Genomic DNA, 13744 nt, shown 5'->3' with positions numbered 1-13744 from the left:
AGAAAAACTTGGTGCCAAACGCTGGGGGCACGTCGTTGTTCTAGTGTTGTTCCCTGGCCTGGCAGCTCACTATGCAGATGCGTTCTCTGTGAAATTCATCAGGCTGTCCGCCTAGTATTTGTGCACCTTCAGCATATATAGAATATATATACATATATTTATTTATTTATATATTTTTTAATTTTATTTTTTGCCAGTCTTGGGACTTGAACTCAGGGCCTGGGCACTATCCCTGAGCTGCTTTTGCTCCAGGCTAGCACTCAACCACTTGAGCCACAACACTACTTCTGACTTTTTCTGTTTATGTGGTATTGAACAATCGAACCCAGGGCTTCATGCATGCAAAGTGAGCACTCTACCACTGAGCTAACTTAAGTGCTTTAAATGTCTTTATTCTAGCCCAGTACTTGATTGAAAGTCTGGCTAAATTCTACTTGGAAATAATTTTGCTTTAGAATTGAAAGCATTTAAGCCGGGCACCCATGACTCACACCCATAATCCTAGCTACTCAGGCCCCTAGGGCTGAGGATTGAGATTCAAAGCCAGCCTGGGAAGGAAAGGCCAAGTGGCGCTGTGGCTCAAGTGGTGGAAAGCTCACCTTGAGCTGAAGAGCTGAGGGACAGCGCCCAGGCCCAGAGTTTAAGCCCCATGATGGAAAAAAAAAAGAAAAAGAAAAAAAAAAGCATTTCCTTGTTTTCCCCTAGGTTTTGTTTTGTTTCATTTTCTGGGGAATTTGAATTTAGAGCCTCATACTCTCCCTCTGGCTTTTCTCTAAGCTGGTACTCTACCACTTGAACCCTCCATCTCTGGCTTTTTCTGGTTAATTGGAGATAAGAGTCTCGAAGTTAGTTTTAGACAGAGAGGGGGTGAAGGAGAGGGAGAGGGAGAGAGAGAGTGTGTGTGTAGTCAGGGCATTTTCTGGTTAATTAGAGGTAAGAGTCTCGAAGTTAGCTTTTGTGTGTGTGTGTGTGTGTGTGTGTGTGTGTAGTCAGACAGGGCAGAAAAGGCTGTGAGACTCCTATCTCCAATTAACCATCTAAAAAATGGAAGTAGAGGCCCGGCGATGGTGGCTCATGCCTGTAATCCTAGCTACTCAGGAGGCTGAGATCTGAGAATCGTGGTTCAAAGCCTGCCTGGGCAAGAAAGTCTGTGAGACTCTTATCTCCAATAAACCACTCAGAAAACCAGAAGTAGCACAGTGGCTCAAGTGGTAGAGCACTCACCTTGAGCTGAAGAGCTGAGGGACAGTGCCCAGGCCCAGAGTTCAAGCCCCACAACCAACAAAATAAAAATAAAAATTAAAAATTAAAAATAAATGGAAGTAGAGTTGTGGCTCAAAGTGATAGACTGCTAGCCTTGAACAAAAAGTCTCAGAGAGATCACTTAGGCCCTGAGTTCAAGCTCTATGACTGACAAAAAAAAGTCTCAAGGACTTTACTGCCTGAGCTGACTTTGAGCCATGATCCACAGATCTCAGCCTCCTGAGTAACTAGGATTACAATGCCACCAATGCCTAGATATTGTATAGCTTTTTATATATAGCTCATTTCAGTGGATGTTTTTTGGTAAGGGCCCCTTTTAGATTGGTTGAAGGCATGTACTACCAAAGAATGAGTGTACCTCCGTTCAAGCACCCTAGAAACATCACTAGTCACAAGTTTAAACTTCATCTTAAGCTCCTGGTCTTCTCCACACTAGTTAAGCTTAAATTCTAAGCCCATGTGATGTTCAGATACACAAGTATTACTTTTCTTGGGAACTATCCTTTCTCACAGAGGAATAAGAACACAAATATTTCAATCATCTTTATATGTGGGGGGAAAATTGTTTTGGGCCACCCTGAAAAGTTCCAGCAGGTCTTAGCATTATCTGAAGCATGGTTCTGACTGATGTCTGAGGGTCAAACCTTCATCTCTTCCAAGGTGCCTTATTAAGAATAAACATCTTGATTATGGGGGATAATAAGTCACATAGGCACCTGATAAACCCCCAAAGAAGGAAACAAGTCATAGAATCTGGAAGATGAGCAGTACCTTGGGGGGCTTCACAAAGGCCCAAGAAACTTCCCTTTCATATCTCCCCATCATCACCATTCAATTTATCTGATCTGGGAGATCAACACTTTTGTTAAAGGTCCCCTTGACTCTCAATGAATATCAGGACCCCTTTGAGCTTAAAGCATGGACCACATAACATCATTTAGATCTCCAAGACTTGTCCCAAAGTCTCTATAGCAGATGCCAATGGAGCTCTGCCCACAGCTCCCCACACTGGCTTCTGTCAACATTCCAAGGGGCGCAGAGGCTGGAAGTGCTGGGTAGTTAACAAGTCCATAAACAGCCCTCTACCCACAACTGATAGAATTTGGAAGACAAAAGGCCTAGGTACCCTGGTCTTCCAAATGGGATCACTCTGAAGTTTCCTGAAGGGTGGCTTCAAATAGATTAAAGCAAAGATGTCTGTCCATAAAATTCCTTGAATTGCTTTTCTTCCTTCTCCTTCATTTGCCTCTCCTCTGTGTTACTGGGGCTTCCTGGTATTGATTCCCACATGAACGACTTCATTCAAATGTGTCAGATGGAGCCTAGTGTGGCAATGTAGACTGGAGAAGCCCCATCAGAAGCAGCCTCGCTCCCTGCATCCCTTACCTTTGTTTCTGCTTCAGTGTCTCTTCCACTTATCTTTCATTCTGTGTTCTTGGACTCGCCCTCTTCATAGCACCCTCTTCAGAGTCAAGGCGCCATCAGAACTGTTTAGGTGGTAGAATACATGTGTTCAGCATAGACTCTCGCCTTTTTTTTTTCCTCCTGTATGTTAGAATGGTTGTGTAATATTGGAAAGCGAGAAAGAAAAAGAGCAGTGGGAAAGATGCCCAAGACAGCCTTGGGCATCTAGATATTCCAAGCGGGAAGATCTAAGCCACTCATGTTCCCATTCACAGAGAGGACTGAGACTACCTGAGGGTGGCTCCCTCCTTGATCAAAGCCTCTCTCTAGATCTCTGAAGTCACCTTACCCCCAAGGGCAAGGCCTGAATCCTCTTCAAGTTCTCAATGGTCCCTATGGACCAGATTGGCTCCCTCCCTCCTTCTCTCCTTCCCTTCATGCCACTGTGTAGGAATCCTTCCATCCTAAGATAGGACATAACATACAAGAAAACATGCTCCATAACAGAGCATCCTTGTGGGCTTGGGGAAACAAAAAGCAAAGATTCACTTTTGAAATGCTATGAAATAGAGCACTGAAAATAACCAATAAATAATGATGCATAAGCTGGGAGGGGGGAATTTAGGGAGACAAGAAGCAGTTAGGACTCTGGGGTGTCCTGGAAAGACACTACCCAATGTAAAGGTAGAGAACCTTGGAGGACCAGCAGCTTATGCTGTCATGGCTGGAGGGTGGGAGGCTGATGAGATAGGGCCATCTTGTGACTATGTAGCTGAGGCTTCTGGGTTCCTGTGACAGGACAAGTCTTGGTGGTTATAGGCTAGAGGAGACTCTAAGGTCTCTGACCCTAGGGTCAGTACTTCAGCACATCTCTATGTTAGGTAGGGATGGCCTCATAGGTCCATAGCAAGTGAAGCCAGGATAAGCCCTAAGAACTGATGAGGACACCAGGAGCTAAGGCAGAGTCCTCCTGCCTCCTCAATTCCACCCTGCAATTGCCAGACTTGGTTACTTCCTGGGACTCAGATTCTCATGATGATCCTACTATGGCTAGGTTAAGTCAGGACTTCTTCCTTGCATCTTCTGCTCATGCATTTTGGGGGTGACAAAGGGATGCCAGATCCCATCTACTCCAGCTCCCCATGTCTCACAGAATCCTGAATGCCAATTGAAGATTAGAGTCCTATTGACTAGGCTGCAGAATTCCCTTTGGGGTGTCTAGGGGACTGGTTCTTTGGGACCTACAAATACCAGGATTTGTCCTTTAAGGATCTAGACTCCTGGAAGACACCAAGATGGGAGCTAAGACCCAGAGGAGCAGATCCAGGCATGCTGAGACATGGCAGCTGATACAGTGTGGTGTTCCCACATCCCTTCTCCTGTAGAAGTCTTGGCTTTTTCTTCAGGGTATAGAATGAGCCTTCAACTCAGAGCATACCCAGGGTCCATAGAGGCACTGAGATGCAGATGAATGAGGCACAGGCATGAGCAGCCAGTACCATCTCCCTCCAGGTCTGGAAGATACCAGTAGTCATGGGGGATAGGAAACTGAGAACTCTTTAGACTGTCCTAAAACCTTAACACAGAATTAGCGTAACAAAGAGGAATTCAGCAATGTGGGATCCCAAGTGTCCTGTTTAAGGAATCAGAGATGCTGAGGCAATTGGACATTAGGGGGAGGAGTTCCCCTTCCCCTTCTACTCCCAGAACCAGAATGACGCAAGATCACCTCCGTCTCAAGTGAATCACAGAGCATGCCCACATGGATATTCTGCACGCATGCATGCGCGCGCGCACACACACACACACCCACACACACCCCACAGACTCCCCACCTCACACTCATATATTCTCATTTTTCCTCCCTCTTTCTCTCCCTCTTTCCTTCTGTCCCCCCTCCCTCCTTGCCAGGAGATGTGACCATCTTACTTTAGTACTCACTGACTTCTTTCTTAAATCACTCTAAGAGACCTGTGCCTCGGTGGTAGCTTCTCTCACAGCGAGGGAGGAAGGGCTCTGTGCAGCTTAGTCTTGCACTCCCAGCTCCCATATTGAAAGTTCACCAGGAACCTTCCCAATGATCCCAAGAGGGGAACTCGTGAAGGCAGTGCATGTTTTGTCCCTGGAATTTGGTTCCACTGGCTCTTTTGGGTAATCCAGACAAATGCATTCTTGGACAGACTGCACAAGTTCCAGGAAAACGAGAACTCAAATGGCTATTGATCTATAAATGGGGCCTCCACTTGGACTTAAGGAGGGTGATCCTGGATGAGAGATGCCTGAAAGATCTGTTTGATATGAGGGGAGATACACACCTGCTCCTTCACAGTTTTCTTCACAATCTGCACTTAAGATGTGAATTTCTGCTTGTCTTGGTTAATTGCCCGGCTCCCACCTGCTGGACAAGAAGCTCCAGGAGGACATCCAACATAGCTCTAGCCCTAATATATGTTTGTTAAAATGGTGGTGTCCTGGCACCCACCTGTAATCCCAACTCTCAAGAGGCTAAGGTAAGAGGATCTCAAGTTCCACTTCACTCAGGATTACTTAGGATGGTCCTATCTTTTAAAAGTTGAATAAACTTGTAGAGATTTTGTCCCATTCTGAACTGCTTAGGAAGGCATTATTTTTTTTAAAGTTGAATAAACTTGTAGGGGTTTTGTTCACACATGCACACACATCCCACTCTTTTAAGGATTGGAAAGTAAGAGATTCAGAGCAAACGTTGTCCAGCTGGTTTTGTTTTTGTTGTTACTGTCTTATGCCAGTAGTGAGGTTTGAACCCTGGGGCTTCCTCCTCTGATTTGGCTCAAGGCTGGCCCTTTACCATTTAAGCCAACCTTTAATTCCAGTTTTTTGCTGGTCAGTTAAGAGATTAGAGTCTCTCAGACTTTTCTGCCTGGATTGGCTTCCAACTGTGATCTTCAGGTCTCAGCAACCTCAGTGGTTAGGATTACAGACAGGAGCCACCCGCACTCAGCTAATTAAGACAAACTATTACCTTATACTCCTCTTCCCTTTCCTTCCTCCAACCCCATCCCCTTCACCCCACTCCCCTCTCCCCCTCCTCCCTCTCACACACCTCTAGAGCCTCCTCCTTTGAACCCCAGCAGCTTCTCCCCTCGCTCTGGCTTCACCCAGCCTTCGCTGGTGGGTCCCCAGCCCAGGCAGCCAGCCAGCCAAACGCGGCTGGTGTGAATGGGCAGAACTGACAGGAGGCCGCGCGAGTCTTTGTTTCTTCTTTATTTGGCGGATATATAATTATGCACCGCACTCTAGAGATAGATTTTTTTTTCTGATATACATTTCATCTTATTCACCACGAGCACACCACACGCACAGTAGAACAGTTCCACAACCTGATAAATTGCACAAGATGAGTTTGGATTCCTGAACACCGGGTAGGCAAACCAGGCCCCCTCGCCCGCCCGCCCGCGCGGCGGCTCTCCCCGGCTGCGCCGAAGGAAAGGCGCCCACCCGACAGGGGAATTTCCCCGACAGCCTTCTCCCTCCCGGCGGCAAGGTTGTTGAAATGTCTCGGGGATGGGAAGCGCTCTTGGCTGGGAATGGCTGGAAGCTGTAGATTCCGAGCACTAGATGGCTATGGGAATGTCCCCACCCCCCACTTCCCAAGGTCAAGTTTCCGCGCCTGCGAACTGCGCCCCTTCTCCCCGCCCGTCCCCCCCACCGTCCCCCCCACTTGGCGATCGGAGCCCCTCGAGGAAGGGCCGAAAACACAACCCACAAACGCACCCCGCCTCCTCCCCCCCTCAAAAAACAAAGCGAAACAATTTAGGGTGCTGTGGGAAAGAAACGCAGACGCGATGGGTCGTGGATTCCCCTCCCACCCCTCCCATTCCCCCCCCCCCCAAGAAATCAGTAACTAGGAACCAGGTGTTTAAAGCTCGGCTTCCCAAGCGCGGCACGGCGCACGGGGCTGGAGGGGGAGGGGAGGGGAGGAGGAGGGGCCTGGAGGGGGAGGGGGCTGGAGGCGGGGGGGGGCTCGGGCGGGGGGAGGGCTCAGGCGGGGCTCGCTCCGGAAGCCCTAGTCCTCCGCGTTGGTTCGGTAGGCCTCGATCAGGCCCTCGAGGGAATGCACGAAGCCGGACACGCTGCAGATGCCACCGATGACGAAGATGGCGACGTCGAAGAAGACTTGGTGCCACAACAGCTTGCGCCAGAGCAGACGCAGGTGGAAGAGGCTGGGCAGCAGGAAGCAGAGGCCGGCGCCCGTCAGGCTGCCGGTGAGCCCCATGAGCAGCGCGAAGTGCGGCACGTAGATGGCCATGAGCAGCGTGAAGACCACCAGGGCGCAGCGCAGCGTCAGCCCCCACGACTTGAGGCGCCCGTCGCCGCCGTAGCAGGCCGGGAAGAAGGCGCGGCTGCCTTCCTGGAAGAGCGACTTCTCCAGCACCTCGACGGCTGCGAAGAAGGGCAGCGGGTAGGACAACAGCGCTTTGGCTACCAGAAAGATGTTGACCACGGCGCGGATGGAGCCGGGCAGGTTATCCGTAATGACCTCCTTGGTCTCGTCGGCCCAGGTGAGATAGGCGACGAGCGCGAAGAGACCCTTGAGCACGCAGGCGGCGATGTGCGTCCAGTTCATCATGCAGTGGAACTCGCTGGGCTGCTGCATGTTCCCCTCCAGGGAAGGCAGGAAGATCTGCGACGTGTAGCTGAACACGATGATGCCGATGGAGATGGGGAACTTCTTGACATCGATGTAGAACTTGACCTTCTCCCAGGCCCAGTCACGCGCCCTCGATAGGCAGTAAGCGATGACCAGGATGTTGATGACGAAGTGAGCCAGGGTGCACAGCAGACTGAACTTGGACACGGCCTTGAGATTCTTCAGGAAAGCGCAGGGCAGCAGCACCGCCGTGGCGATGATGGACCAGGACTTCTGCGACACGGGCAACCCCGGGAAGCTGTTGTACATGAGGTTGCCGCTCACCACCACGTACAGGATGCAAGTCATCACCAGCTCGATGATCTGCGCCACGTTGACCACGCGGCCGCCCAGCGTGGGGAAGCGCGGCGCACAGCACGCGTTGGCGATGGCCACGTACGAGTCCCGCACGCGCACCACCTCGCCGTCCTCGTTCTCCTCGTACAGGCACGCGATGAGGATCTTGCCGGTGTAGCAGCACACCACGGCGGCGAAGATGATGAGGAACAACCCCAGGTAGCCGCCGTGAAGGATGGCGTAGGGTAGGCCCAGCACGAACATGCCCTGTGGAGCAGAGAAGCAACCAGACCCGTGGCGCTTCAGCGGGGACGGGAGCTGGGGAAGGAGGGTCCTGGGGAACGGGGTGGGAAGGGAGGGCGTGGCTCACAGGTATCGCTAGGGGGCGCCGAGGAGAGTCAAAATTGTGCCTGAATCACCAGGCTGGAGAGGTTAAGGGAGGGAGGGTTGGTTGGAATGGGGGTGGAGGTGGGGGTGAAAGAAGACATGCCTGGGAACCTGAATGTTGAGTCTCCATGGAGAGGAAAGTGCTCAAGGATGGAATCAAGAAGGAAAGGTGGGACTGGGGGTGGGACTGGGCTGAAGGTAGGGGGTAAGATACTTGGGGTGTTTCCTTGGAACCAGCAGGAGCTGGACGGGGCGTGGTCAGAAAGGGGTTCTCGTAAAGAACCTGACTGAAGGAGTGGGCGCGGCTGCGTTTATGGTGAGTGGAGTGGGGTGCGCGCTAATGAGGGAAGCGCGGCCGTGGGAGGAAAAAGAGAGGAGGCAGAGAGGAAGCGGGGCTGAAGGTGAGGGGGGGGAGCTACGGAGAAGCCGACGGGGTAGGGGTTGGGTGTGTGTGCGTGACAGTACTTTGAAGAAGCAAGGAGGCAGGGGCTTTGGGGTACTGGGGCTCCGGGAGGAAGAAGGTGCGGTTGGAAGCAACCTTAGTCTTAGAGACTGGCGCGCTTGCGGTGGAGAACGGAAAGGACGATCGCTGGGGGAAACCCAACCCAGAGTGGGGTCTAGGGCCCCGAAGCTATGGTGTTGGGCTGGCCAGGCTGAGGGAACGACGGTTTATGATGTAGATGGGGGAGAGGGAGGAAAACTAACGAAATCTTGAGTCCTGGAGGCCTGCGCGCCCCCAGTCTACGGCCCTGTCTTCTCTCTTGGGCCTACAGAATGGGCCTGGAAAACGTCCTGAGAGAAGGCGTCGCCAATAACCAAGGAGGAGGGTTCCCTCCCTTCTCCACCAATCCTGCCCCTAGACTGTCAAGGCTGTCTCGTCCTGTCCAGGAGCAGGAGGTGCCTTGGGGTTAGATCACCTAGGCACCCCACTCGCCAAGTCAGTGGATCGGTGCAACCCCGGAAAAACTACATTTTTTTTTTTTTTTGCCTCAACGATCTTGCGTTCCCAAAATTCCCGCGGGGCACAGCCAGAGAATCCAGAGGGGCGCAGAGCTGAGGTCTTTTCCACCCCTGAATCTGAGACCTCTGGTCCCCCGCCGGTTCCCGGAGTCGTTAGGAGGACTCCAAAGCCCTGTGCGGGGAGTCCGGCGCCGCCTGGTGGGGAGATGGGGCTGGGGCTGGGGGCTGGGAGTGAGGGGGAAGAGGTGGCTAGACCAATGGCAGTTCTAAGCCTCCGGAGGGGGGCTTCGCCAGGGTCACGTGGAGGCGCGGACCGCTGCTGCGGTGCAGCCGGGATTTCGGATCAGAGGGGCTGGTGTGCGCGCGGATGCATAGCTGGAGTCCCGGAGATCATGAGTGTTCCTGTGCGCACGTGTCTGCATGTCTCCAGTGGGGTTACACCCGGGAGAGCCCACGGTGTCCTGTCTGCCTGCGTGGGGGCCTGCGCGTGCACGGTACGTGCTTGCGATGTGAAGGCGCGGGCGCTTCCTTGAGGGAGGGGTGTGTGGAGGTGGGTGGCCTGTGTGCAGGTGTATTCAGGAATAATCCTGTGACCTATAGAGAGGTGCGTGTCTTGGGCGTGTTTGTGCGTGGCGGAGGAGGCTGGGGGCAGGTGTACCTGCCTGTGTAGGTGTGCATGCTTTATGCGTGTGTGTCGGGGGCGGGGGAGGAGCTCCCAGCTCCGCGGGCTCTCCTGCATCCCAGGCGGGGGCCTCTAGCCCTTCTCCTCCCCCCCCCCAAAAAAAACACCGCAGCTGTGAATCCATTCCGAACTCCAAGGCCATACTCTTCCCGCCAATCCTGATTTTTATTCTCCCTCCTCCGTTCTCGCTCCCCCTCCTCTAACCCTACTCTCAGTTTCCTTCGCTTTTGCTGCGTCTCTGGACGTGGGTCGCCCACCCAACCCCAGCTTCGCTGTCCTGTCGCTGGGGCAGTGGGAAGAAGGGTGCAAATCAGGGCGAGAGACACCACCTGGTGTGGGGGTGGGGGCGTCGATTCCCCGCGCATCGCATCGTTAGGAGGGAGTCCGGGAAGGGGGAGACCCAATCTCAGGTACTGGAGAAGCCCAGATCTCCGTGCGATCTGTGTGGGGGCAGAGCCTGTGTGGGGGTGTCGGCAGGCAGAGCTAGGAATCCCGCGCTCACCTGGATGGCGTTGGTCACGTTCCAGCCCGCCTCCCACGCTGTGATCTTGGGCTTGTCGTGGCCCCCAAACTCGCCTCCAACCCCCAGGGCCTGGTCCTTGGAGCCCGAGGGAGGCAGCGGTGCGCCGTCGCCGCGTTGGTAATGGATGTCTCCCTCGACGGGCGGTTCGGCCCCCTCGTCCCCACCGGGCTCGCCCTCGGCTTTCAAGATGTCCATCTGTAGGCCCTGTCGGTGCTCAAAGTCGAGGTCGTCGCAGTGCGCGAAGCCCACGGCCTCCTCGTCCGTGGCCGCCTGGAAACCCATCCTGGCAAACATGCCGCTCACCTTGGCCTGGGATTTGTTAGACACGGACGTGGCCACATTGGACAGCTTGCTGCGGAGTAAGGTGGCCATGGCGGCGGCGGCGACGGGGCCCGAGGAAAGGACAGAAGGGACCGGGGACGCGGCGGGCGCGCGTCAAGACCGCGAGACGGCCGGGGGTGGCGGGGTGGGGGTTCGCGAGGCTGCTATCTCCGCTCGCTGTCCCTGCGGCGCCCCGGGGCGCCCTGGCTCATGACCCCTTCCGGATGTCTGTCGTTGGACCGAGCAGATTAGCAGCGGGACCGGCCGAGCGGTGGTGGCGGAGGCGGAGGCGGCTAGTGCACTGCGGAGCTGCCGCGGGGCGCGGGGCTGGGCTGCGGAGGGCGGCGGTGGCGGCGGCGGCGTCAGAGCCGCTACGCGGGGCTGGCGCGGCGCCCCCACCCGCGCGCAGCCCAGTGCGCTCCCCGCCCCTCGAAGTCAGGCGGTGGTGGAGGGAGGGAGAGGGGAGAAGGGGAAACTCTCAGAGCCTGGGGACGTGAGGAAGGGGCGAATGGGCGAGAAAGGTGGCACGAAGGGATTCAGAAGGGGGAGACGGGCGAGAGGAGAAGGGCGCCCTTGGGAAGGCGGCGGCGGGAGGAGGGCGCACGCCGGAGGGCGCAGGGCGGGAGGGGTGGGGGGCCCCCAGTGCTGCATTTCTGGAGGAGGTGCTAAACTGCGATCCTAGCCCTTCCCACTTCGCCGCCGCAGGGAGGGAGGGGTTCGGGGGTGGGCTGATTCACACGGTCCCCGCCCACGGCCAAGCCTCCAATGTCCGGGAGCCGTGAGGGCCCCTGGTTTTGTAGCTAAGGACGGATCCGGGCGCAAGGAAAGCCAGCAGGACATACAGTGGCTCGCGCGTCTGGTGAAGCGGCCGTCTAAGCGTGGGTTTGTCTCCCTGGCGCTCCATCCCAGTTCTTAAACCTAGCCACAAATCCACCTTGGAAGAAGTGGCCAGCATCGATCACACTCAGGGATGGATGTTCACCTGGGGCTGAATCACCTGGACGATCTTGGGACGCGGCGATTGAAGCGATTCTCTGGGTCGCTCACCGCTCACCACCAACCACTCTCCACATTCTCGGAGAAAGGAAGCCAAAGGTTGGCTTTTCGATTTTTTTCTTTTTTTTTCCGTTTGGGAGACCTGGATGGAAGCAGGACCCTGAGGATGCTTCCCGGTAGCCTGGTGGCGGGTTGGTGAATGCCCATGCCCAGAGAGTCGGGAGAGACGCAGCTCGTGCGCGGCTGGCTGGCGCGCGGAGGAAAGAAGGGTTTGGAGCGCACGGAAGCTGCCAGTGCGCTCAGCCCGCCGCCATCCCGACCGACCCTGAGCCTGGGGCTTTCTATGGAGTGTGGCGCGCGTGTGTGTGATCCACGAATTAGAAGCAGATCCAGAGACAAAGACAAACACTGCTTCCGACACGGCTGTGGGCTCGATCTGTGTGAACTCCGAGGGTGAGATTCGGTAACTGTGTATAGGGGTTTCGTGCGCCATTGAAGTCTGCACGCTGCGGAGCTGGTGTGTTGGAGTGTGTGTGTGTGTGTGTGTGTGTGCACGCGTGTGTGTCCCGCACGCCTGCGTTTACCCCCCCCCCCCCACCTGCCATGAGTCCCTTTGTAGTTGTCTCCACGCAGGTCTCCCCATTCTATGTGAGTCCCGGCATAGGTCCCCAGCCGGACTTGCCTGGGACTTGTGAGCAATAAACCACAGGATTCAACTTAGCAGCCCCAGCCTAGAGGGGGAAGCAGCGCTGTGCTTGAGGTAGGGAGAAGGTGAAGATAAGGATAAAGGATGTCACTCAGTTGGTCTCCTCTCTGGAGGCCCCCTTTTCCCAGGGAACCCCAGCCTCTTCCTTCCCTGCAGTATTTCTGGATTAGCTCACATCAGCGCACAAGTAGGGCGGCCTGAGGGCCTAGACCAGCCAGTTGGAGCTGCTAGGACAAGACAGATTCCTCCATCACCCCCACTCGATCACAAGTACATCAAGATCACAAGTACATCACGCTCTTCTGAGACTTCTTTTCAGAGCTCTCCTTTACATTGGGCAAAAAAGCTCCTCCCCACCCCCTGCCCTCCTGAATTCCCACCAGGAATGGGACCCGCAAAGCTCCCATCTCTCAAACGCAGAAACCCTCCCCTAACCTAAAGAATCCTCTTTCAACTCCAGCCACTCAACAAAAACACACAATAATCCTCAACTAAACAATACCTCTCTCTAGAGCCTTCCCCTAAAGACACCCATTTTACTTCATGCTAGGAGTCATTCCTACTAGATAGTGATCTGGTCTTCTAAAGAGGCTTGAACTAGAATGGACCTCACACCCCAGAGAACTGTCAGAGACCCCAGTGCCCAGTCAAAGGAATGCCTTTGCTCTCCATCTCCCATCTCCCGCTTCCTGTTCCTTCCAGGCCCTCTGTTCCTGGTGGAACTACTTAGCTTTATGATATGACCAGGGCTTGGACTATCTCTGTGCCTCCTCCACCACCTACATACTCAGACCTTGACATGGCCATCAATGTCTTCTTGGACAAGTGAGGCCAAAGTGCTTTACTTTCCCTTTCCTCTTTTAGGATGTTTGTTCCCATCAAGGGCTTAAGGTAGGCTGTGATGTTAGTTTGTCACAGAGAAATGGGGTCATTTGCTTTATCCCCTTGTTCAGTGCATCTTTTCATCACCGTTTACTATGCATGTGACTGGCTGTTGTGGGAATTACCAAAACCATGAAAGCTACTCTCTCTATATTCCCCAACCCCAGTTGTTGAGATCTGAGAATTGGGTCTCAATAACTGGCACACAAGCCAGTGATCCTTTCTTTCATGCTTAAACTCAGAACAGAGCCTCCCATGCAATTTTATAGAGAAACAAATGCACACTCTTGCAATGAAATGCCCTGCTCAAGGTCACACAGAACACAAGTGAAAGCTGGATTAGAACCCAGGAGTTCTAATACTCCCTCTAATGGGCCTTTCCCCCCATCACCCCATCTTTCCAGCCTTTCTCCCTGATATTTGATATTTGGCCTTCTCACTGTCCAAAGAAATAAAATTCAAGTCAGATCTCAGTCCCTTACTGCGATTAGTTGTTAATTTCTGGAGAAGGAAGGCCTCTAGCTTCCTTTTTTCCAGCTGTTTGTTATAAATACCTCTTCCTAGGCTTAAGGCTGTCATTCTAGCTCCCAAGCAGCTCAGGGTTGATGGGGAAATCTTGCTTCATAGTGTACTGGCTAGGTAACCACATACTTA

General features: G+C 53.9%; 1 protein-coding gene across 1 annotated transcript; it reads right to left on the bottom strand.

Annotated features, from left to right (window-relative positions):
* Positions 1 to 6712: 6712 nt before the first annotated feature.
* Slc32a1 (solute carrier family 32 member 1) lies at positions 6713 to 10557 on the bottom strand. Its single transcript, XM_042694823.1, has 2 exons — positions 10165 to 10557; positions 6713 to 7900 (listed from the first exon to the last, which is right to left on the bottom strand). The coding sequence occupies exons 1-2, from the start codon at positions 10555 to 10557 to the stop codon at positions 6713 to 6715; spliced, it is 1581 nt and encodes a 526-aa protein (XP_042550757.1).
* Between the last annotated feature and the right edge of the window lie 3187 nt (positions 10558 to 13744).

This window comes from Dipodomys spectabilis, unplaced genomic scaffold (genome assembly GCF_019054845.1).
Source record: "Dipodomys spectabilis isolate Male_0828 unplaced genomic scaffold, ASM1905484v1 ptg000175l, whole genome shotgun sequence".
NCBI classification, from domain to species: Eukaryota; Metazoa; Chordata; class Mammalia; order Rodentia; family Heteromyidae; genus Dipodomys; species Dipodomys spectabilis.
This window is presented reverse-complemented; position numbering and strand designations above follow the sequence as displayed.

Coding starts and splice junctions, on each gene's coding strand:
- Slc32a1 (XM_042694823.1), bottom strand. CDS start 10,557: ATGGCCACCTTACTCCGCAGCAAGCTGTCCAATGTGGCCACGTCCGTG. Junction 7,901..10,164: donor ACGTGACCAACGCCATCCAG/GTGAGCGCGGGA, acceptor TCTGCTCCACAG/GGCATGTTCGTGCTGGGCCT.